At 56.5% G+C, this 22,641-nt stretch overlaps 1 protein-coding gene across 1 annotated transcript; it reads right to left on the reverse strand.

The window, feature by feature from the left end:
* Window positions 1-2,322: 2,322 nt before the first annotated feature.
* Window positions 2,323-22,587, reverse strand: NR2F6 (nuclear receptor subfamily 2 group F member 6). The gene is made up of 4 exons (XM_006132268.3): window positions 21,694-22,587; window positions 14,295-14,389; window positions 9,263-9,787; window positions 2,323-5,550 (listed from the first exon to the last, which is right to left on the reverse strand). The coding sequence occupies exons 1-4, from the start codon at window positions 21,963-21,965 to the stop codon at window positions 5,276-5,278; spliced, it is 1,167 nt and encodes a 388-aa protein (XP_006132330.1). The 5' UTR covers window positions 21,966-22,587; the 3' UTR covers window positions 2,323-5,275.
* Window positions 22,588-22,641: the final 54 nt, after the last annotated feature.

A 22,641-nucleotide genomic window follows, 5' to 3' on the forward strand; every position in this document is an offset into this window, starting at 1 on the left:
CCTCATCCGCTACACGTGTTCAGCTGTAAATGTGTATATAACTGGGCCTCAGTGTTCCCTGTAAGCTGCGCGCTTGGATGGCCACCCAGGAGAGATTTAGATGCCACCCAGCTGTTTAGCAGAGTGCCCATAGCTGTCAGGAGTTTCTAGTAGTGGTGCACGTCTGTAGATGCCACAAAATTTATTCTGCACATTGAAGGAAAAAATTAGAGGGCATGCTGGTGGGCATATAAATTAACCTCCTGTTAGCCCCTGTGATCTCAGTGTTGTTGAGGCCAAGTGCCTGGATTTCACGTGGTTCCAGGGATTTAGGGAGAAAACCCGATGCCAGATCCCAGGAAAAGTTGGCAAGGTTTGGCTCTGGAAAGGCAGTTAGCAAGGCCTCCTGCTCCCTCTTCGCTTTCTGTCCTTGTCCCCCTCCATCCTGCCCGTCTCAGTGGGGTTCAAAGCCAGGAGTGGGAGGCAGCCGTGCAGGTGCCGGCCTGTCACCCACGCCAGCGGCGGCGATGTGTGCAGCCACGTCTAAACCCAGACTCAAGTTTCAGCGGTTCCCCCCCACTTCCCCATCCGCTCCATGTTGCGGAAGTGTCTCTTGGAGCAGACAGCCTGAGTTCAGACACCGGCATGAGTAATGCATAAAGAGCGCCTGAGTCACCCAAAGCAGACGGCTCACATTCCGGAGAAGCCAGGAAAAGCCAGCAAGCGCCGTTGCTCGCTGCTAGGCCAGGAGCTTGTACTCCTGCGGGCGGTGAGTGATGCAGGCAAGGGAAGGCGTTTCCTTCCCAAAATTGCTCAGCCGCCCGGGAGGGGTTGAGGCTGCACCGCGTGGCAGGCTGGGGCCATGGCATGGCAGCCCCAGCCCTCCACTGGAGTTGGGCAGAGCTTGGCTGCCGAGGGGCGTGGTCTGGGGAAAGGGGTGTGGCTTTGGGCAGAAGGGGCGGGGCTTCCTCAGCACCCATGTGGACGAGCCACCCCTGCACCACGGTCTTATAGTGGGACGGCGTGGCGTGAACCTCCCCACCCAATTGCGTTTGAACACTGCCAGTCCCTATTTCCTGGGCTAGTGCGCAAGAACTGGGTTCTGACGGCTGGAGGGTTGTTTTTTTTTAAAATAAACTACTGATTTTAAAGGTCAGCGTCTTACTGGAAAAGGAAATGCTGCTCCTTTTCCTCCCTGAACCCGGGGGGTGTTTAAAACAGCAGCCACCATCCTTGGGATGCAGCCGGAGCCCTGGCCAGTTTCGCCACTGGCCGAAGCAACCTGCAGGGGTAGAAACGGGGGGAGGGAAGAGACGGTCGCCGCAGGCGCATTGGATGCCCCCGCTAGCCACTTACTGCCCGCGGCTGGGGTGTCAGACCTTCCGACTTGGAGCTCCCGCCAGCTCCCCATCAGCCGGCTTGCCAGGACGACGCCGGGACAGGGACGAGGTCCCGCGCCGAGTCTGGGCCGGAGGCGTTAACCGCCAGGCGCGGGTTGGACAAGCTGCCTTTCCCCTCCTGCGCTCCACCGCCCCAGCCCAGGGCTGCGTTCGTATCGCGACCGCTTTTCCAGCATGGACAAGGGGGGACTTGTGACAATGGGAGGCCACAGCCAGCCCCAAAGGGCTCCTGCTGTCGGCCCACCCTGCTCCCCCTCCCCTGTAGACACCGCAAGAGCTACAAGGTACAGCAGAGCCTGCTAAGTTTTGCCCTAGGGGGCTTCCGTGCAGCACCAAAGCTCCTGCCAGCCCCGCTCCCAGGGAGCCAGTGTGTGACCTGTAACTGGGAATGGGAGGAGGGGCGGATGGGCCCACCGCAGACAGGGGCTCCTGGGGTGGCCCTGCAGGGCTGACTCCGGCCGCTACCAATTTACTTTTTACATCCTGAGTTGGACCCAGTTTCCCCTGTAAGCCGTGCACTTGTGCGGCCACTCCAGAGAAATTCCAATGCCGCCCCGCTGGTTAGCAGAGTTTCTACTGGTGGTGCACATCCGCCCAGGTCCCGGTGCATGTAAAAAATTATTCCGCACATGAATGCGCAAAAATCTGGAAAAGACTGGAGGGAACATTGGTTGGGACGAACAGCTGCGGTCTGGGCGAGAACGGCCACCTGGCTGGCCAGCGTCCCAGCTGAGCTCCTACACCAGGCCGGCAGCTGTTCCCAGCAGGCTCCAACCTGGGACCAGGCCGCTTCAGGGGGCGCAGGGTCTCAGAGCTGCTGCAAGACAATGCCATTCTGGGCAGCCGTAGCAGAGATCGTCTCTACCCAGCCTAGCCCCTAGAGCAGGACAGCAAGTCATATGGCGCAAGTCCTGTAAAGTTGGTTCCAGACGAAGGCACCAAGCAGAGCATAAAACACACGTTTATTAGTACGTTATTCTTTGGCTAAGCCCCTTCCAGGCAGGCCTTGGCAGCCGTACTTGCCTGGCACTCAGGCCTGGAGACCGTCCGCCCGCAGCAGGAACAGGGTGGCATCGCAGCACTCTGTTCTGGCAAAAGCTTATTCCCCAGCCCACGAGGGACCCAGAACGCCACGGGCCCCAGTGTCTTATTTCAGAACAGAAAACTCGCCGACGGGCACCCCACGTGACCGGAACGTTTCAAGCCTGGGAGCTGGTTTGTCCTGGCGAGAATCTCCCGCGGGAATCTCCCGCGTTGCCTGGGGTGACCAAAATGCGGCTGCTCTTGCGGATTAAGTGCAATCGGGTTTAGTGTTAAGGCTCTTTGCATAGAACAGCAGAATCCAGCGCCTCGGTTTCTCCAGAGCGACGAGAGAGGGTGCCCCTGCTTTCTGACTCTCCCTCCCACCCCCAGTTGCAGAGGGCTCAGTTTGGACACCCCAAAACCTCCAGTCATGCTTAGAAAAAGCAGGGTCAGGGCCCGATTTGCCTCCGTAGCAGGAGACAGCTTTGGAGCAGCAGCGTGAATGTGTACAATCGACACCCAGCGTTTCGCAGCCCCCTGGCAACCAACACCCACCCAAGGGAATCTGCAAGGGGGCTGCAAAGCAGCCGTTTCAAACCAGCACGCGCTGGTGGGTTTAACATAGAGCCTTTGTCATGCCAGCAGAGCTGGAAATGAAAGGAGCTGGGAAGGGAGTTTGGAGCCAAGAGTCATGCAGTCGCGGTGCTGAAAAGTCTCCTGCACTATATAGCAAAGGGGGAGAGGTAGGCATTCAAACTCCAAACATCTCTTTCCTACCCTTAGCACACAGGGTGGAAGGCCCTCACACCACACCCGCACTGACCCATAAGAACGAGGAGGTCACCAAATGAAAATAGGCTGAAGGTTTACAAATAAACAAAAGGAAGTTTTTCTTCACACCGTGTGTCGTCAACCTGTGGAACTCCTTGCCGGAGGATGTGAAGACCAGGACTTTGAACAGGGTTCAAAAAAAGAGCTAGATAAATTCACGGGGGTTAGGTCCATCAATGCTTATTAGCTAGTATGGATAGGAATGGTGTCCCTAGCCCCTGTCAGAGGCTGGGAATGGACAACAGAAGAGGGGTCACTGGATGTTCCCTGTTCTGTTCCCTCCCTCTGGGGCCTCTGGCACTGGCCACTGGGGGCTAGATGGGCCTTTGGTCTCACCCAGCCTGGTCATTCTGATGTGAATTGGTTTAGAATCAGAACTCCATCTACACCACAAGTCCTCCCTCCCCATCCAGCTCCCTCTTGTTTACATGGCAATCAGACAGCCGAGCGGCGCCTGTTTATAGCCAAGCCTGCATCACCGGGGAGCAGCTAAGCCAGGCTGGGGGGGACAGAGGACACAGTTCCAGGACTGAGGTTTGTCCCAGCCGGGCCCCGCACTGCACTCCCCCCGAATCAAATTCTTTTCCGCAAGAGCAACTCCCATGGGTACCAGAAATTGCAAGAATGGGATCTTTTCTTTAATAGGACAAATAAACCAGGCCCCACTCGCTGGGGTAGCGCACAGCCCTGCATCTAAGCCAGCCCTGTCTTTTCAAGGGTTGTTCTATCCACTGCCTACCCGGGATTTCAACACTGCAGCCGGCTTTAACAGCTCACAGCCTTCAAGCAGCTGATGAGGTCTTCTACCTCTCCTTGAAGGCTCGGCAGAACTGGGAGAGGGAACCAGCCGTGGCGGGCGGGGGGGGGGGGAGGATGCTTCCTACATACAAGGGTCTGCCACGTAAACTGGCTGCTAACTCTCCCCGAGAAGATCCCAGGCATCGTGCGGGGGGGAAGTAAAACACAGGCTGAGTGGTGAAATGAACGGGGGAGGCGGGAAGCCAGCTGCAAGTACAGAAACACACACACAGCCAGACACGCTGCCACCCACCGGGCCAGGGATCGTGCCCCTAACGCCCAGGTGAATTCCGGCTGAGCAGCAGGGAAGCATCACCACAGGAGGCGAGGGAAGCAGGCAGGTCAAAGCGCCCAAGTCTGGGAGCTCTGACTCCATGGACAGCCAGACCAGATCTGACCCGTGGCCTATTGAGCCCCGTGGCTTGGCTCAGACGTGGCCAGCAGCAAACTTCTACCTCATCCCCGCAGGTATGACAGCAGCTTAGATACAGCAGAGTGGTCCCTGGGGCCCCGAAAGCTGGAACGATGCAAGAACCCACGCGAAGGCCTAACGCAACCCCTTCCTTCCCTCCCCACCACAAATTGGCTCATCTCCGGAGCCTGCGGCTTCCTCCTCCTTCCAGAGCCATCGGACGGTGCACGGCTCCGCTATTCCCTACAGCTGTCTGCCAGCGGCTAGAGGACAGGGCCCCTCGCTCTCCCCCTGTCCTCATTCGTAGGGTTCAAATTATAGCCCAAGATGGCCGCCGGCTGCGTTGGCAGACACACCCGTCCGCTCACACACAGACTGCAGACGGAGCAGGCTTTGGTCCCCGCACATTAGCCCAGAGACAACGGCAGAGCCGCAGAATCACCTCCAGCCATTTCCCACGGCCGCTGTCCAGGGCGCCGGGGCAGGCCTCCGAGCCCGGCTTGCCCCCAGCGAGGGTTCGAAATGGGGGGGGGAGTTCCAATCCCGCCCGCACGAACCGACTGCTTGGTTCCAGTCCTCGTCTGTCCAGAGCGCCGAGAGAAGGGGTTGGTGGCACGGACGGGCAACACCCGGGCGAGTCGCTAACTTTGCCACGTGCGAGGGGGACAGAACATCCGCGATTCCAGCCTGGAAATAACCGTGCGGGCCCGAGCCTGGCCGGAACCGCTCGGGGAAGGGCGCGAGGAGCAAGGCCCGGGCAAGTGGTTTCCAGGGAAACGGGCTGGCAGTCCCTAGCTGCGTCTGGACCCAGGAGGGGAGCGTTCCTGCCGTCTTACTGCCCCGAGCCGTACGGCCAGTTGAACGTGCTCCCCGACAGCAGCATGTCCCTGATTAGTGTTTCGATGGGCGTCTTCCCCACCAGTCTCATGAAGAAGAGCTGAGAGATGAGCGACGCCGGCACCGCCCGGAGGGCCGGGAGCCGCAGCAGGAGTCGGCCGAAGCGCTGGGGCTGGGACGGATACTGGGCGCGGACGTATTCCGTCAGGGCCACCTGCGCTTTCTCCTGCAGGCTCTCCACGTGCGCAGGGTCCGAGAGGCCGCAGGCGTCTGCAAAAGGCGGAAGGGGGGGAGAATCATTAGCAGGGAAGAGAGATGACGGAGCCCTGTCAGGGCAAACGGCACCTCCTCCCACGCGTGATGTGGCGTGACCCCGAATCAAACCTAGAGCTCGGGGGGGGGGAGGGATCAGTAGCGCACGGAGAGATAGGCAGCAGCGACAAGAGCAGCAGGGTGGCCACCGGCTCTCCCAGCTCCATGGCAAAGGACGCCCGCGATAGCCAGTGCCTCAATAGCCCTGCACCTTCTGCAGCCGCTCACGCCAGAGCAAAACCCGCCTGCTTTGCCAGGTGCAGGGGGGATGAAGCAGGACTGTCTCTCACAGCAAGGTTAACTTGGGCTCTTGCACCCGTCCTGCCCCAATTCCCCCGGCTGCCCACACCAACATTTCTGGGAATGTGCGGAATACATTCTGTCGGTACACCCAGGCTTGTGCGGATGTGCACCACCGATACGCACACGTTGCCGGCTGCGGGCGCCCTGCTAGTGGCATTTGAATCTCTCCTGGGGGGCTGCCGAAGCGCCCAGCTTACCGGGAACACAGGGCCACACACACACAACGCTCTCACCCGAGTCTGGCGCCGCTTTCAACCCCAGGCTGCGTGGCCCCGCTGGAGGGCTGGGTGAGAGCCTGGGCACTGGTAACCCACCCGCTTGGCAGCAAGGACATGGGCTCACACCAGCTGAGCGATGATTCTCCCCCAATGCCGTCCCTCCGCTTCCCCACTGGGTCCGACAAGTTTTCCCACAATTCCTTCAGCTCAGTTTACTGCAACACAATGAGCCACGGGCAACACCCCCCCAATGTTGTCGCAACCCACTGGGTGGCACAACTTCCGTGAGGACACAGGAACTCGGGGAGGGCTTTGTAGCGAGAGTGGCTCCGGTGCCCAAGCTAACTCTGCGATGAAGACACACCCGCATGGGGGCCTGGTTTTAAGGTGGACAGGATCCATGGCAGCCCTAAGCCGCAGCAGGCCTGCATGAGTTGGGCATCTCTGGACACAAATCAGGCCTTTTTTCCGGAGAGCAAAGCGTGCATCTCCGTCGCATGCGACGTCAGGCTGACTAGCTCTGAGTCGCCCAGCGGCGAGGGCTCTTTGTGCCTTGTGCAGCCGGGCAGGAGAGAGGAAATCGCCTTGTATTATATTTGTTTCTGACTGGTGCGAGTAGACAGTGTTCCCCGTGCACTTGGTGCAGCCGCTAAGAGGAGATTTCAGTGCGGTGCGGATTCACAGAGCGCCCACCGCTAGGTTTGTGTTTCTCGGGTGGTGCACATCTGCGCATGCCTCGGTGCAACAAACAAAATTATTCCATACATGGACGGAAAAGATTCGAGGCAACATTGGTCTTCAATCATTCCTTTCTCCCACCCCCTCTCCCGTCTTCCATCTCTGGCTACCGTGACTTTCCTAATTAAATCAAATCACTGGCCTTTTGCAGCTGCCTTTAGACTCGGGGGTCCTGCTTTTCAAGTCAAGTCCTTTGCTGTCCAGCCCTCAGGCAAATGGACTCTTACAAAAAGCCCGGCAGGTCCTTCATTCAACCACAAGGGGGCAGCACGAATGAGTTTTTCATATAAGTGCTATAACCCAGACTACCCCTCCTAAAATTCGATTTGGGAGAGGCCAGGAAGTCCCTTTAGCCGGCAGAGGGAGCTGATTGGCTGACGAGCCAGAATTGGTGATTAACTTATAATTCAAAGTTGTCAGGCTGCTCTGGCAAGCCGTCCTTTAAAGGGCCATCGTGTCTTTTTTTTCCCTTGAGGAAGGAGGAAGAGACGGCAGACCAGGCCGTGGTAAAAGCCCAATTTCTCCGCTAGCCTCCACCCCTGGGACCCAACCTTGGATGCACACGCCAACCGGATCGCGTGGCTGGCGGTCGGAATGGCTCTTAAAGGCACAGACCTTTTGTGCTGTGCTGCAGTAAGAATCGATACGAGTCTTCCCATTCTTAGCATAAGGGCTCTTTAACTGAGCTTAAGTGAACCAGTTCCAATTGACAGTCTGCAGCTTTAACAGTCACCGAGCTCCCAGGATGTGCAAGGGGGGGCCCTCTGCTTTTAGGCAGGAGCCGCTGGGAACGAAGCGCCCCCCCCCCCCCTTGAAACAAGCGTGACTTTGGAACGTTTAACCCTAAATCCCATGGAAACATCACATGACTTGGGTTCCACAGTCACTGAGTAGCTTTTTGGTCCCAAGGGATCACATCAGCTGGAAAGGGGATCTCACACACACACACACACACACGCACCTAAATCCTTCTGAGCACTGGAGGAAATTGGACCCAAGATTACATCAGCTGGAAGCCCCTCGGCAGATCCCAGCTGTGCCTGTCACCGCAACATCCCCACGTTGCGCACAGCCAGGGAAATGGGCTGCGGATCATGTCCTGGAGGCGAGTCACTTGGCACCAAGCTGCTGGGAGAGCTGCAAAGCCCAGCAGAACCCGCCCACCCAGCACCTGCCCACCCAGCTGCCTCCCGCACGTGCTAATCTGGCTACCTGGACAGTGTTTTTGTAACACACATGCCTCACCAGCTTTAATACCTGTATCCTCACAGCTCTGCTGGGTGCGAGGCGCTGCTGTTATCCCCGTGGTACAGGACTGAAGGACAAAACCCGGCTGGCAAAGTGACTTGCCCATGGTCATGCAGGGAAATCAGTGGCAGAGGAAGGAACTGAGCTCAGGTATCCGTTGCTGCTCCCGAAACATTGGATCAGCCTTGTTCTCTAGATCTACACTTGGGGACTGACAGTCTCACTGGGCCCCTGGGCAAGGTGGGAGGAGGGGGGCTCTGCGCCCCAGGAAGGGGTGGGGCTTCTGGGCTTTGAGGACAGGAGCACTGGGCAGGGACACAGGTGTCTGCGTGCTGCTTTCCAGCAGGAAGCCCCGTTTCTCCCAAGCAGCAGAGTGCGCCCCTTGTTATGCGGCCGATCCCTGCGGCAGGGACAGGTGGGTTTCGTGTCCCAGTGGGCTAAGCCAGCATTGGATTCAGCGCAGAATTACGGCCTGATCTTGGACTTCAAGGGTGTCTCACGGTGGCCGTCTCCTTTCCGATCAGTAAAGGAAGCGTCTCTTAAACACATGGACAATTAAGGTGATTTGGTGACGATGGGAGAAGCTTCGATATGACTAGCACTATTCTTTTCTTGCAGCAAAAATGGTCCGCAAGAGACCAGGTTCCCTGGCCCGGCTCTGCCACTGATTCTCCAAGGAGCCAGGGGCAAGTCACTTAAGTGTCAGAGTTTTAATAGGACTGAGGGAGTTAGGTGCCTCACGGCTGTTGGGAATCTCACGTGTTGATATGTGTTTTAGTATTGTACTGTTGTGAACTCAAAACAAGAAAGTAGTCACTAAAATGGTCTTCTGTTGAGATGCAGGTTAGTAGTTAAATTCCTGGACTGTCGTTGCTCGTTAAAAGTGCTGTCTTAGGGGGGAGGAAAGCAGATACTTTTTTGCATTTGATTAGTATCAGCAGAACGGACTTAAACGGGGCCTGCGTGTTGTGTCGTCTTGCCTTAATCTTTGTCTTCATGCCAGTCAGTGTGAAAGAAACTATTTGCATAGATTTGCATATATATTTGCATGGATCTGCAACCCTACTTAAGTTGCGGCCCTCGGCATGTTGGGGGCCTTGGTGGGGGCCGGGCCTGGCTTTCTCAGGCCCAGCGGGGGTCCCAAGCCGGCCGCTGCCACTCACCTGGCGTGAAGAGGGCGATGGCTTTCAGGCAGCTGTACTCCGCCGAATCCACCTGCAGCCGGTTCAGTTTCTCCACCTGATCCTGAAAGATCCGGATCTGGTCCATGAAGGAGACCACGCGGTCGGCGGACATGGGGGCGGCGTGGAAGCCGGCGGCGGCCAGCAGCGGGGCCATGTGCAGCGGCAGGGCCGACTGGGCGGCGTTGAGCACGAAGAGCTCGCTCCAGCTGAGCCGCAGCAAGGCCACCTGGTCGGAGACAGGCAGCTCGGGGAAGAAGGGGATGTTGCGGGCCCACTCCACCGTGCTGAAGAGCAGCCGGGCCGCCAGCTCGCAGATGTTGTCGATGCCCATCACGCTGCCCTGCTGGGCGTACTGCGAGCCGTAGCGGGCCGCCGGGTAGGGCTCGGCCCGCAGCAGCTGGGAGATGAGTTCCGAGACGGGTTGCCCGTTGAAATACTCCCCGCTGGGCATGGCCGTGGGGCTGGTGCTGGCGTGGCTGGGGGGGATCCTGCCTCTCTGGACAGCTTGGAAGAGAGCGAGAGGAGAGGTCAGCGCCCACCCGGCCAGGCCCCACCCCGGAGGCTGCTAGCACACGAGGCAGGGGAGGCTGTTGGCATTACGGCTGGGTCGAGAGATTCCAACAGGCTTGGAGTGGGACGTCAAAAGAGTTCGCAGGCCGAACAGGCAAACTGGGGAAACTGAGGCACGGGGCAGGGGCAGCCAGCAGTTCCCTGGCAGAGCCAGGCCCACCGATATCCAGAATCGGCTGGGGCAGGGCTAGGACGCCTCGCACAAGGGTTGCCAGCAGGGTGCGCTTCGGCACCACAGCGCTCAAAGGGTCGCTCCCTCGGCTGGTATCAGTAGCGGGCTGTTATCCAGCCCTTGGAGCGGTACCCGACCTGCACCTGGCCAGTTACACACGCTATCGCCCCGCCCCAATGCCTAACTACCTGCATGCTAATGCCTAACGCTGATAAGCCACGGCCCCAGGGCCTGGAGGGAAGGGCATTGAAGGACCCTGGCGGAGATTTGCCGGCCCCCAGGGCCCTTCTGGAGCATTTAAAGCTTGGAGGATAGGTCTGGCGGTAGCACAAACGCTAGGCCAAAAACGTGAGGGACCAAGGGAAAGGAGCCCCCCTCCCTTCCCCCGAGACAAACAAAGAGACCAGCCCCATGGGGCTGCAGTGGGGTTAAGGAACCCAGCCTCAATGTATACATCAAATCTTGGCCCACGCCCGTCTCGGGGACAGCGGATTTCATCTCCCGTCGCAGGCGGGATTCCTAGCTGCACCGAGTCCCGGTGTCTAATCCCCAAGCAGCAACATGAAGCCTCGAACTCCCGCCCCCTTCCTCTTGGCTCTGTAGCCAAGGTCACTCTCTGGCAGCAATCACCTCTCTGCACTGGAAACATCCATCTTCCCTAACCGTGTGAGCCCTGGAGGCGCGGCACCGCCTCCTCCCGGCATGCTAAGCAAGCCATTTTCCAGCCCCCATTAGCCCCTGCTGTTTGCTCGGCCTGCCGGATATTCAGCAATGCACTGTACTCACAGCACTGACATTACAGCTCTAAGTCATAGCAAGTGAGCAAACCACGGAATCCACTCCCCGGGGAGGAAAAAATTCGGCCCTGTTCCTCATCGCCCTTCCCTCTGCTCCTCACGTGGCTCCCACCGCCAGGCGAGACACAAATGCGCCACAGCGAGCCGAACCGCAGAGGGACTCCGCGCCCTCGCTCACTGCCCGGAACAGGCACGACTTTCGAGCGCGGGTATTTAAAGTTGGGTGCTTCAATCCATATGCAGGCAGCTGAAATTACCCTTCGCTTCCCCCCGGGGCTTTCCATCAGCCGAGCACAAATCGCGTTCAAATGGGGAAACTGAGGCATGGAGAAAAGGACCTGCCCAAGGTCACCCAATAGACCAGTGGCAGAGCCAGGAAGAGAAGCCCTAGATTTCCTGAATGCCGGAGCGTCTGACTTACACACCTCTGTGGGAAGCGCTGGCTCCTTTCCACCCACAGATTTAGTTGAACCCCCCTCTCCCCGAATTTCTAGCCTGGAGCAATCCAAGAGCTTGTAAGACAGATCCAGATGGACCCTTCACTCACCCGTCCAGCGGCTGGATCAGAACTCCCAAGGGGCCAGTCCTATTTACACAGGCAAATGATCTGTCCTCTCCCAGGACTCGAAAATCAGAAGCAAGGGGCTCCCTCGTCAGCCGGCAGAACCAGCACAGCTCCCTGGTTTTCCACAGAGCTACTCCCTCTGAAGCTGTGGCACCGAGTGCTACTGGAAACCTGCTTTGCGTGGCAAAGACCTTCAGAGCCCAGGGGAGAGGCACTACGAAATTCTCGGCCCTCTCTTTCTAGTCCCAGGTAGAGCGTGGGGAAGTGCCTCAGTTTCCCCATTTCACAGAGCGGGAGAAAGATCCTGCCCTCCCACGGATGGCACCTGGAGATCGAGGGATGCAAAGTGCTGGAGGAGAGTCACTTACATGAACTCCGCCCGATGTCAAGCAAAACACAAGCGGTGAACTGAACACACCCATCCCCTTGGTCTGCTACACTCTATTCACGCCGTGACACGTCCTTCTCCGCCCCTCCTCCCACGCCTGCCTCTCATCACACCCTCTCTGACACCTTATGCCCCAGCTTTGCACCTTGTGGTTTGACAACACGGCAACGGAGTGTGAAACGGCCCTGAGGAACATCCACTGTGTTTTACTAGTGTTTCACCGTGCACGGGGGTTAACGTTGCACGAGGAGCGGGGTGGGGAACCTGGGATCGGGACTGCGGTAGCTGTTGGTCTGCATAACACCTCCCGCCATCGAGTGTTATGAAGATTATAACTCTTGGTTCCTAGGAATGGCTAGACAGGATCCGTCTCCTGGTCCACGGAGTCCAGGAGTCTCAGACAGTGGCCAAAACAAGCTGTTTGAAAGGAAGGCACAAGAACCACAGCAGCGGATAATTATGGGGCAAGCTAGAATTCCTTCCTGACCACCACTGGTTTCTGCCCTGAAGCATGGTGATGTGTGGCCACGCCCAAGCTCCTAGGTACTTTTAGGCTACGTCTAGACTGGCATGATTTGCCGAAAATGCTTTTAACGGAAAAGTTTTCCGTTAAAAGCATTTTCGGAAAAGCACGTCTAGATTGGCAGGATGCTTTTCCGCAAAAGCACTTTTTACGGAAAAGCGTCCGTGGCCAATCTAGACGCGCTTTTCCGCAAAAAAGCCCCCATCGCCATTTTCACAATCGCGGCTTTTTTGCGGAAAACACGACTGTGCTGTCTACACTGGCCCTTTTGTGCAAAAGTCTTTCGGAAAAAGACTTTTGCCCAAACAGGAGCAGCATAGTATTTCCGGAAAAGCACTGATGATCTTACATGAGATCGTCAGTGCTTTTCCCGAAATTCAAGCGGCCAGTGTAGACAGCTGGCAAGTTTTTCCGCAAAAGCAGATGATTTTGCAGAAAAACTTGCCAGTCTAGACACAGCCATGATGTTGCCCAAACCCACCCTCGCTTAAAAACAACTCGGCGTCACGCTAGGCGTCAGTGCTGTCTTGTGGCAATCGGTGCCCCCAGCCAACTGTGTGCCACAGAAAAGGATCTGCCATCTCTCCACCCTGCTGCCTGCCTCTGGCACGCGGCACAGGGGAGTTCCTGATCCAAGCGGGACCCCTGCATTAAGAAGAGCCAGACGCCAAGTGACAAGACCTCCCCGCTGCTTTCCGCCTCTGAAAAGCGGGGAAACGGACTCCCGAGAAATGCTACAAAACCTTCTGGGTTCTCCTGCTGGGGCAAACTGACGCCCAAGGGGAAGAGAACAGCCGCCGATGCCATCTGCTGCGTTGTACGCCCTCCCCCACCCCCCGCCATAGAAATGCGCCTGAGTCAATATTGGAACAGCAAAGGATCCCAAGTTTGTCTCCGTTTGCATCTGCGACCTTTTGAGCTGCTAGGTCAGGTGGTCTGGCACCAGGCTCCAGGTGAGTCACCAAATCTAGCCCAGGCTCCGGCTTTCCAAACAAACACCACCTGCCTGACTGGTACGCCAGCCGCCCCGGGCACTCAGCAAGGGCAGGGCTGGGTTTATATTCTGCCTTCAGCCTGGGATTTCACGGAGACACTTCTGGCTGCTCCCAGACCCCACCCCTGCGCGGGTGGAAGGTGCAGTCCAGGAGGCCTGATGGGAAGGGCCAGAGGTGTCCTTGGCGCACAAAGGAGTCTGGCTGGCGTCGAAGCAGCAGAAAGGTTTTAGATCAGACTTTCCGCCTGCCCGTCAGCAATGCCCGAGCTACGCATGGGGCAAAACTCTGAGCTGGTATCAGTTGTAAGGGGAATGGGGGGGAGTGTAACTTACGAAGCGAAGCCCTGACTCTCCTAACCACCACCACTCCCCGTCCAGGGCTGGTTTTAACGCCGATTAAACATCTAAACCCACGTTTCTCAAACTGTGGGTCCCAATCCCCCGGGGGGTCGCTAACAACATGGGCGGGTCGCAGTATCACAAAGTTTGGGAACCCCTGATCCAAACCTATTTCCCAGCGCCCCAGTGCCAGGCAGGCACGAAAGAGATCAGGCCCGGAGTTTCTAACCCTCCCTAGAACGTGTCCGGGAGGGGGAGAGGGGGCGGTTTCCAAGCATTAGGTGCCTGAATCCCATGGGCATCCATTGAGAGTTGGGCACGCCGCTGCCCTCTGCGCGTGGCAAACGACCCGCGCAGGAGGCTGTAGCTGACTACGGAGGGTGCCGCGCCACACGGACAAGAGCTGGCGTGAAGAGAGCAGCTCGGGGGTTGCTGTAAGTGACCCCCCTTTCTGGGAGCGAGCCAGGTAGACGGGCTTGCCAGACAAGCTCCGGCCCCGGATGGGTCAGGGAGGTTGTACGCCGGCGGCTAACCACGCTGCAACGTCCGCACTGGTTTTTAAGCAGGCGGGCATGCATCCGCCTGCCCCTACGCCAGCTGGGTATCGGCCAAGCGCCGTCTCAACCCCGGGACCCCGGTAAGCAAAGCCACCGGCCAACTTACCTTCTTTCCTCATGCCCACGCGGAAGCACTTCTTCAGGCGGCAGTACTGGCACTGGTTGCGGTGGTGCTGGTCAATCTGGCAGTCACGGTTAGACCTGTGTGCAAAGCAGACGACAACACACCATTGCAAGGGGGCCGGAAGGGACCGGCCCGGGGCCCGGACTAGGTCTTTGGGGACGAGAAGGTCGTAGGAGACGTGTATCATCTGTACAGCGCAGGAGGGAAAGGATCAGAGGGCACAAGGCTGGGGCCCGAGACACAGACACCTTTGTGGGACCTCAGCCGGGTCACGTTATTACTCTGTGCCTCGGTTTCCCCACCCTGTGGGATAACCGTGCCCTGCCACACAAGGGTTTGGGGAGGATAAATACAGCAGAGTGTCTGAAAAGCCCAAATATGCCATGAACGGGAGCCAGAGGAGCGTTTGAGGCTTTGCCTACACTTAAAAGCATAAAGCGCAGCTGTGGCTGTCAACCTGCGGAACTCCTTGCCAGAGGATGGTGTGAAGACTAGGACTTTAACAGGGTTAAAAGAAGAGCTAGATAAGTTCATGGAGGTTAGGTCCATCAGTGGCTAATGCCCAGGATGCGTAGGAATGGTGTCCCCAGCCTCTGTTTGTAAACGGGTGACAGGGGAGAGATCACGTGAGGATTCCCTGTTGTGATCCCTCTCTCTGGGGCATCTGCTGGCAGACAGGACACCGGGCTGGATGGATCTTTGGTCTGCCCCAGTCTGGCCGTTCCGATGTTCTCAAGCGGAAAGCGGGGGGTCGCGGCACGAACGCTGGGGGAGAGGTCTCCCAGCGCGCCACGTGAACCACCTCCACGAGCCTGGCGCCTTTACAGCACTGTGAGCCGCTGCGCTTTCGGGAGGGTGGGTTTTTCACACCCCGCACCAGAAAGTGACAGGGCCGGACAGCGCCCGTGACAGGCAGACAGAGGCCCGGGCGCTGTACTGTCCGCCCCAATATGTTCGGCTCCCGAAGCGTCCGTGCACCCTGGGGACGAGAGACAGAGCCACACGCCGCACGGGGTGGCAGGGAGCCCCGGTTTCTCCCAGCCCCTCTGCATCAGCTGCAGCTTCTCGGCGTGGACCGGGGTCGCTCTGAGCGATGCCCCCTTGCTGCGGCAGAAACCGGGGCCGCCCTGCACCAGATACGGCGCATACCGCAGAAAGCCGGCTTTGCCAAACGGCTCTCTGGGGGAGCCAGAACTGCCCCGTGCCGGCAACGACTGCGACCCCTGGATGAAATTAACCCCCACCCCAGAAGAGGCCCAGCCCCCGGCCAAGCTCTCCTCCCCCACCTCCCAAAAGCCAAGCTGTGCTGCCTTTCGGAAGCACTCGAGGGCTTTGCCGGAATCAGGGGTCAACCCACAGGGCGAATTCGCCTGGCATGCCTCCGGATCCATGGCTCGGGAACGGGTCTGACCCCCCCCCCCCAAACCTCTCCTCCCACTGGGCCTTCCCAGCACGGAGGGGGCAGTGGAGTGAAACTGGAAACAGCTGAGCCAGCCATCCTTTTGTTCCCAGCCCCTTTTCACCAGACGCCTGAAGAATTCCAGCTATTTCCTAGCAGCGCATCAGCGCCCGGTTCCAGGCCGCAGAGGGGAAGGGGTCACGGCTCTTCCCAGCACACACGGATCGGTGAGCGGCCCTGCTACGTGAACCACAGGGCGAGAATCATCCCGGCCCATTGCACCTGGTGACTGCTTTCCCAGGACCCTGGGTCGCGTGCCCTCCGCTCCCTCTGACTCCGGACGTGGGGACAGGCGCAGGCAGGGGGTGGAAGGGGAGACACCCCCTCCCAGCTGGTAGCCAGGGTGAAACCCCTCTCTGCACCCATGCAAGCGGGACTCCACGCCGGGACAATGCCAGTTCACCACCTGTCCCCCAATTCTAAGCTGGGAGTCAGTATGTTGTCTGCCGACAGTAGCCAACAGAGGGAGTGAACAGAACAGGGAATCACCCAGAGATCCCCCCCCCCCCCCATCACCCATTCCTAGCCTCTGACAAACAGAAGCTAGGGACACCATTCTGACCCATCCTGACTAACATCCATTGCTAGACCTATCCTCTGTGAACATATCTAGCTCTTTTTTGACCCCTGTTAAAATCTTGCCCTTCACCACATCCTCCGGCGAGGAGTTCCACAGGTTGACTGTGCGCTGCATGAAGAAATACTGCCTTTCGTTTTAAACCTGCCCCCTATTCGTTTCATTGGGTGACCCCTAGTTCTTGTGTGATGGGAACAAGTCAATAATGTTTCCTTATTCACTTTCAGTCACACCAGTCATGGTTTTATAGACCTCTATGGAATTCCCCCCTTAGCCGTCTCTTTTCCAAGCTGAAAAGTCCCAGTCTTATTAATCTCGCCTCACAGGGCGGCCGATTCCCCACCCCTAAATCATTTTTGTTGCCCTTTGCACAACTTTTTCCAATGCCGATATATCTTTTTTTGAGAGGAGGCGATCACTTCTGTATGCAGTATTCAAGATGCGAGAGCACCATGGATTTATACAGAGGCAATAAGATAGAGCATATCCTCTATCTTACTCTCCATCCCTTTCTTAATGATTCCTAACATCCTGTTTCCTTTTTTGACTGCTGCCGCACACGGAATCCACAGTAACTCCAAGATCTGCACTAGTTAGGCCTCAGCTGGAGTACTGTGTCCAGTTCTGGGCGCCACATTTCAAGAAAGATGTGGAGAAATTGGAAAGGGTACAGAGAAGAGCGACAAGAATGATTAAAGGTCTAGAGAACATGACCTATGAAGCCAGGCTTCATGAACTGGGCTTGTTTAGTTTGGAAAAAAGAAGATTAAGGGGGGACATGATAGCGGTTTTCAAATATCTAAAAGGGTGTCACAAGGAGGAAGGAGAAAATTTGTTCCTCTTGGTTTCTGAGGACAGGACAAGGAGTAATGGGCTTAAAGTGCAGCAGGGGAGGTTTAGATTGGACATTAGGAAAAAATTCCTAACTGTCAGGGTGGTCAAATATTGGAATAAATTGCCAAGGGAGGTGGTGGAATCTCCCTCTCTGGAGATATTTAAGAACAGGTTAGATAGACATCTGTCAGGGATGGTGTAGACGGAGCTTGGTCCTGCCTTGAGGGCGGGGGGGCTGGACTCGATGACCTCTTGAGGTCCCTTCCAGTCCTATTATTCTATGATTCTATGATCTCTCTCTGGAGTGGGAACAGCTCATTCAGAACGATACGTGCAGCTGGCATTGTGTTTTCCAACATGCATTCGTTTACATTTATCAACACTCAAATCCATCTGTCATTTTGTGGCCGGTCCCCGAGTTTTGTGCGATCCTTTCAAAGCTCTCCACAGTCTGCTCTGGAGTTCACGATCCAAATCAACTACTCCCCCCAGCTGATCACAGGACAATCAGGGGGAGTTCCCGCCCATTGTCCTCAACTATTTTTGCACATTGCTACCTTGAGCTTTGTTCCTGCCTAAGTAGGACACGGCGGTCGCCCCTCTGGGGCTGGATTTCATAAGGGCTCTGCTCCATTTAGGCAGCAAAATAAGCCACTGTTTTTTTGAAGGAGCCGGGCACGCTGCATGCGGAGGTCTTTGGAACAGATCTGGAAAATCTGCCCCGGACTGTGAGCACTGAGTGTTTGAGATTTTGCCCGAGTTTCTCAAGGGGAACGAGAGGGAGCCATGATGAGGAGGGACGTTAAAAATCGTGTCATGGGGGAACCGTGTAATTGCTGGAAAAACTACAGGCGCTGCGGGCACTGAGGGAGGCAGCTTCCCGGAGTATAACTGACACCGTTGACTGATCAGCACCCGTTTATCGGTTAAACGGTTAGTTCAACATCCCTAACGAGGATGGGATAAAGCAGTGGTTCCCAACCACTGATTTACGGACCGGTGCCGGGCCACGAACCCCTGGCTGACGGGCTGCGGCACACTGCCGGGCCACACCCATAGGGCTGGGGTATACGCTGGACGCATGGCGGGCGGCTGCTGAAACTGAAGCCAGCTGTTCATAGCGGCTCTGAGGGCCAGGTCTGGGATATGTGTTTTGGCAGACCGGTAACATTTTATTTGCATGTTCATTATTTGCATAATGAATATGCAAATATGAAAATAAAACGATGCTGGCCTGCCAAAAGTTTCTGAATGGGTTTGCCGGTCCGCAGTACAAAAAAGGCTGGGAACTGCTGGTATAAAGGAACACGAAAAAGCACAGGATGGGTTCTGACTTTGTATTTTCAAAGGGATCGCTAGCAAAGTGGTAGCAGGTTTAAATGAGTAGCAGGTTTAAAACTAATAAAAGAAAGTTCTTCTTCACACAGCGTGTGGTCAACCTGTGGAACTCCTTGCCAGAGGACTATAACAGAGTTTAAAGAGAAGCTAATTTCATGGAGGTTAGGTCCATAAAAGGCTATTAGCCAGGGGACAGAAATGGTGTCCTTGGCCTCTGTTTGTCAGAGGCTGGAGAGGGATGGCAGGAGACAAATCGCTTGATCATTGTCTTCAGTCCACTCTCTCTGGGGCACCTGGTGCTGGCCACTGTGGGCAGACAGGACACTGGGCTAGATGGACCTTTGGTCTGACCCAGTACGGCCGTTCTTATGTAAAGTAATGCACAATCAAGTAAAAGGCGGGGGGAGGGAAATGTACACCAGGTACAGCGCCCAGCCAACCTGCAAAGAATTCCCCCCTGTTGCCAGCGTGAGTAAAAGCATCTGATTATACCTTGCAATCCTGACACAAATCGCCTAATTTTTACATGACTCCAGAGGAGAGCCACCGAGGGATTCAGCAGCCGCTCAAAACTGGAATTAATTTACCCCGAACCTCACCGCTGTGTTTCACACATTTCAAATGTGTTGCTGAGAAAGTTATTCTCGTGGAGCAGCGATAAATCCAACCAGCAGATCACAGCTTCATCCCAGGGCCCTGTCCCAACCCCGGGGGCTAGGGCTTAAGAAATCGTTTGTATCCCAAATCCTGCTGCAAAGTCCACTGCATCCCAACTGTGGCATGAGTAGGACTTTTGGTCCAATTCCATTCCGACCGCCCTGATGAAAACCGGAGTTTTGCGGCGCTACCCTGATCTATACCAGCTGAGAAGCCGGGCCCCCAGTGACAAACTCAGATGCATCTTTTTAAAAGAAAAGAGCTTGCTGTGTTGTTTTAAAACACACAGTTGTCTCGAAGGCCAAGCGTTCTTAGCAAGTTTCCCCAGAGAGCTATATAGGAAAACGTGCAAACACAGGAGGCGTGGATTGTGCTAATTATGCAATTAGGACGTGTCATTATTTAGTACAAGAACTAAACTGAATCCAGCTCCGTTTTTTAAATTCAAATTAGAGCAATTTTGCTGCAGCTGTCAATCCTTTAAGGGAACACAGGCTAGAATTAAATACTACATATGCCCTCACTTAGGACCTAGTTACTAAGAAACTCACATTTTTATTGCATCCTGCATTATTGGGAACAGGAAGGGAATACATTAACCGCTACATATGTGCTCTGACACCACTGTGACAAACACAGGATAAAATCCTAGATCCATTTAAAGCAGTGGTTCTCAACCAGGGGACGTGTCTCATCCAGAGATCTGCCTAGTTTTACAACAAGCTACATAAAAAGCACTAGCAAAGCCAGTCCAAGTTAAAATTTCATACAGACAATGACTTGTTTATATTGCACCATATATGCTCGACACTGAAATATAAGCGCAATATTTATATTCCACTCAGCGTCTTGTATTATTATAGGGCAAAAAGGAGAAAGTCAGCCACTTTTCCTCACTTGTATTTTTATGTCTGATTTTGTAAGCACATCGTTTTTAAGTGAGTGAGACCTAGAAAGGAGGGGGGGGCGTTGCAAGACAAATCAGACTCCGGAAAGGAGTAGTCTGGAAAGGTTCGAGAGCCACTGGTTTAAAGAATGCGGCATAGTTTGGGCAGCAAATTGGCAAGGCCAAAAGGCGGAAAGAATATGTTCCCAAACCTGAAGATCTAGCTGGAAAGCTGTGCTACTTTCCTCACTACATTTGTACCTAACTTCTGCGCAACACAATATGCTTGCTATCTTTGCAAAAAAAAAAAAAAAAAAAAAGTTCTTTGGGTTTGTGGTTTGTCCCCTTGATAGTTGAGAAGACTGGACAGTAGATCGAGTCTTCAAGCTAGAGCAATACCTAACTCTTATCTAGCACTTTTCATTGCAAAGTGCTTTGAGAGCTACCAAAGCAGGTAAGCATCCTTCTCCGGATTTAACAGAGATGAGGACACAGGACCAAATTTTCACAGAAAGTGTTGAGTCCACCTGCCCAGAATTCAGAGAGGTGCCAACATCTGGTAGGTTTTTAGGACACCGCAAACTTTCAAAACCCACAGTGCAGGGGGCAAAAAAAAGCACAAAGTTTAACAGCTGCAGGATTCATTTCAGGAACGCAAGATTTGGAAGGACAGCTTCACAAGACAGTCTTAAGTACAGGCAATAAAGAGGAAATCAGACAGAGCTGATGAACGGGGATGTAGGGCAGTTTGAATTTGGGCCCTCCGCACAGAGAACACAGTGAGGTGGAAATTGCAAGATAAATACAGTGGCACAATGCACGCTTTGATCAGGGTCGAGTCTCATGACTTCCACCATGACCAGGCCGGGCAACGCCTATTTCTGGGACAGATCCAATACAGAGGAACCCCCTCGCGTACCCGAACCGGGAGGCAGCCGTTCTTACGGAATCCACGGCTCAAGTCGGTTAGCACGTGTCATTAGGCAAAATGGGATTTACAAGCACGCCTGGCGTTCGTTATAAAGCCGGACCTGCGTGGGAGTCTACGTCTCCCTCCTGTGCACTTCTCCGCCTTGGAAGAGATTTTCCTGAATGGCCAAAGCCACCGACTGGTCACTGTCACCTCCCAATGTGAGAACTATTCCCGATTTGCACCAGCGTAAGGAGACCCAAGCTCCGTTCACAGGCCGGGATTTGTGCTCTGGGTTCAAATTCGCCGCCACATCAAGCGATGCTCTCGGCAGGGGAAGCCAGTGATTCATACTAAACACCCACTCCAGGCGGTACAGCCCGGAATCAATCTGCGGCCACACCGGCTGGAGATGGGAAATCTAACCCCAAGGAAGCAGCTGCCCCCACACACTGCGCCATGCAAGGGATCACCCGCCTGGCCAGGAACGGGGCCTGTTTTGCACGGGCGAAAACGGCCGCTAAAGGAACAGGCCCAGGAGACTGTGGAATCTCCTTCCTCGGAAGGTTTTCAGGGCAGGTTAGACAGCCCCGTCAGGGATGATCCGGTCCTGGCAGGAGGGTGAGGGCTGGACTAGATGACCTCTAGAGGTCCTAAGATCTCCTAGCGGTGGCGCCCAAGCAGGCCCCAGGTGGAGAGCCAGACCAGGTGTGCCCCTACCTGCAGGTGTAACTCAGGTTCCTGCGGATGCTCCGCTTGAAGAAGCTCTTGCAGCCCTCGCAGGTGAAGACCCCGTAGTGCTTCCCGCTGGACTTGTCCCCGCACACCGTGCAGTCCACCTGGATGCCGGGTTTATCTTCGTCCCCCGGCTCCGGGTCGCTCGCCCCGCCTTGGGGCGACACCGAGTCCTCCTCCGAGGTCCTGGGGTAGCCCTTGTCCACCCCGTTGGTGTCTCCGTTCGGGTCTCCCCAGCCTCCAGCCACCATGGCCATATCTCCGGGGGGCGGCCGGAGGGAACAGCGGGGCCTTCCAGGGGGTGAGAGGATACAGGGGAGGGGGGGGGGGGCGCAGAGCGAGCCACAGCGAGTTAAGGGCGCTGGAGGGCAACTCCGGCCTGGGCTGGGTTTAAAAATGAGCTCGCCCGAGCTGCGCGCTCCCCGGGAGTCGGCGGGGCTGAAAATTCCAGAGGCGCAGCTGGGCCCCAGCCGCAGGCTTGGGGGGCCCAGGGGAAGTTCTGCCCCCCGGCCAAGCTCTTCCTGCCCCAGCCCAGCCGCCGGAAAAACAAGTCCAGCAAGTTTGCAGAGGCCAGGGCGGGCGCGCGGGCGCAGGGTCCGGCCGGAGCGCAGCGCAGCGGAGCGCAGGGCGACGCGCGGCTAGGGGCGCATTTGCTGCGGCGGCCGGAGGCCGAGCGCCCCGCGGAGCCGGTCCCGGAGGGGGGCAGAGGGAGGGGGCGCGCCCGCCCCCCGCGATCAGCCCCGACGGGGCTCCGCCTCCGGCTGCACCCACATGGCGGGCGGCGCCCCCCGCTCCGCCTCCGGCTGCTGCGGGGACGGAGCCACCGGGCCCCTCCGCCGGCCTCCCAGAAGAGCAGCGCTCAGCGATGCTCCACCTCTCCGGCGGTCCTCCGCCCCTTCCGCTGCCGCCTCCGCCCGCCCCTGGCCGGTCCCC

This window comes from Pelodiscus sinensis, chromosome 19 (genome assembly GCF_049634645.1).
Source record: "Pelodiscus sinensis isolate JC-2024 chromosome 19, ASM4963464v1, whole genome shotgun sequence".
Lineage (NCBI taxonomy): Eukaryota > Metazoa > Chordata > Testudines > Trionychidae > Pelodiscus > Pelodiscus sinensis.

Bases quoted from the DNA above. Each gene is read 5' to 3' on its own strand.
- NR2F6 (XM_006132268.3), bottom strand. From the start codon at position 21,965: ATGGCCATGGTGGCTGGAGGCTGGGGAGACCCGAACGGAGACACCAAC. The intron at 14,390-21,693 runs GTAGGGGCACAC...CTTTGCACACAG, and splicing joins AACCTGAGTTACACCTGCAG to GTCTAACCGTGACTGCCAGA. The intron at 9,788-14,294 runs GTAAGTTGGCCG...CTCTCTTCCAAG, and splicing joins CGTGGGCATGAGGAAAGAAG to CTGTCCAGAGAGGCAGGATC.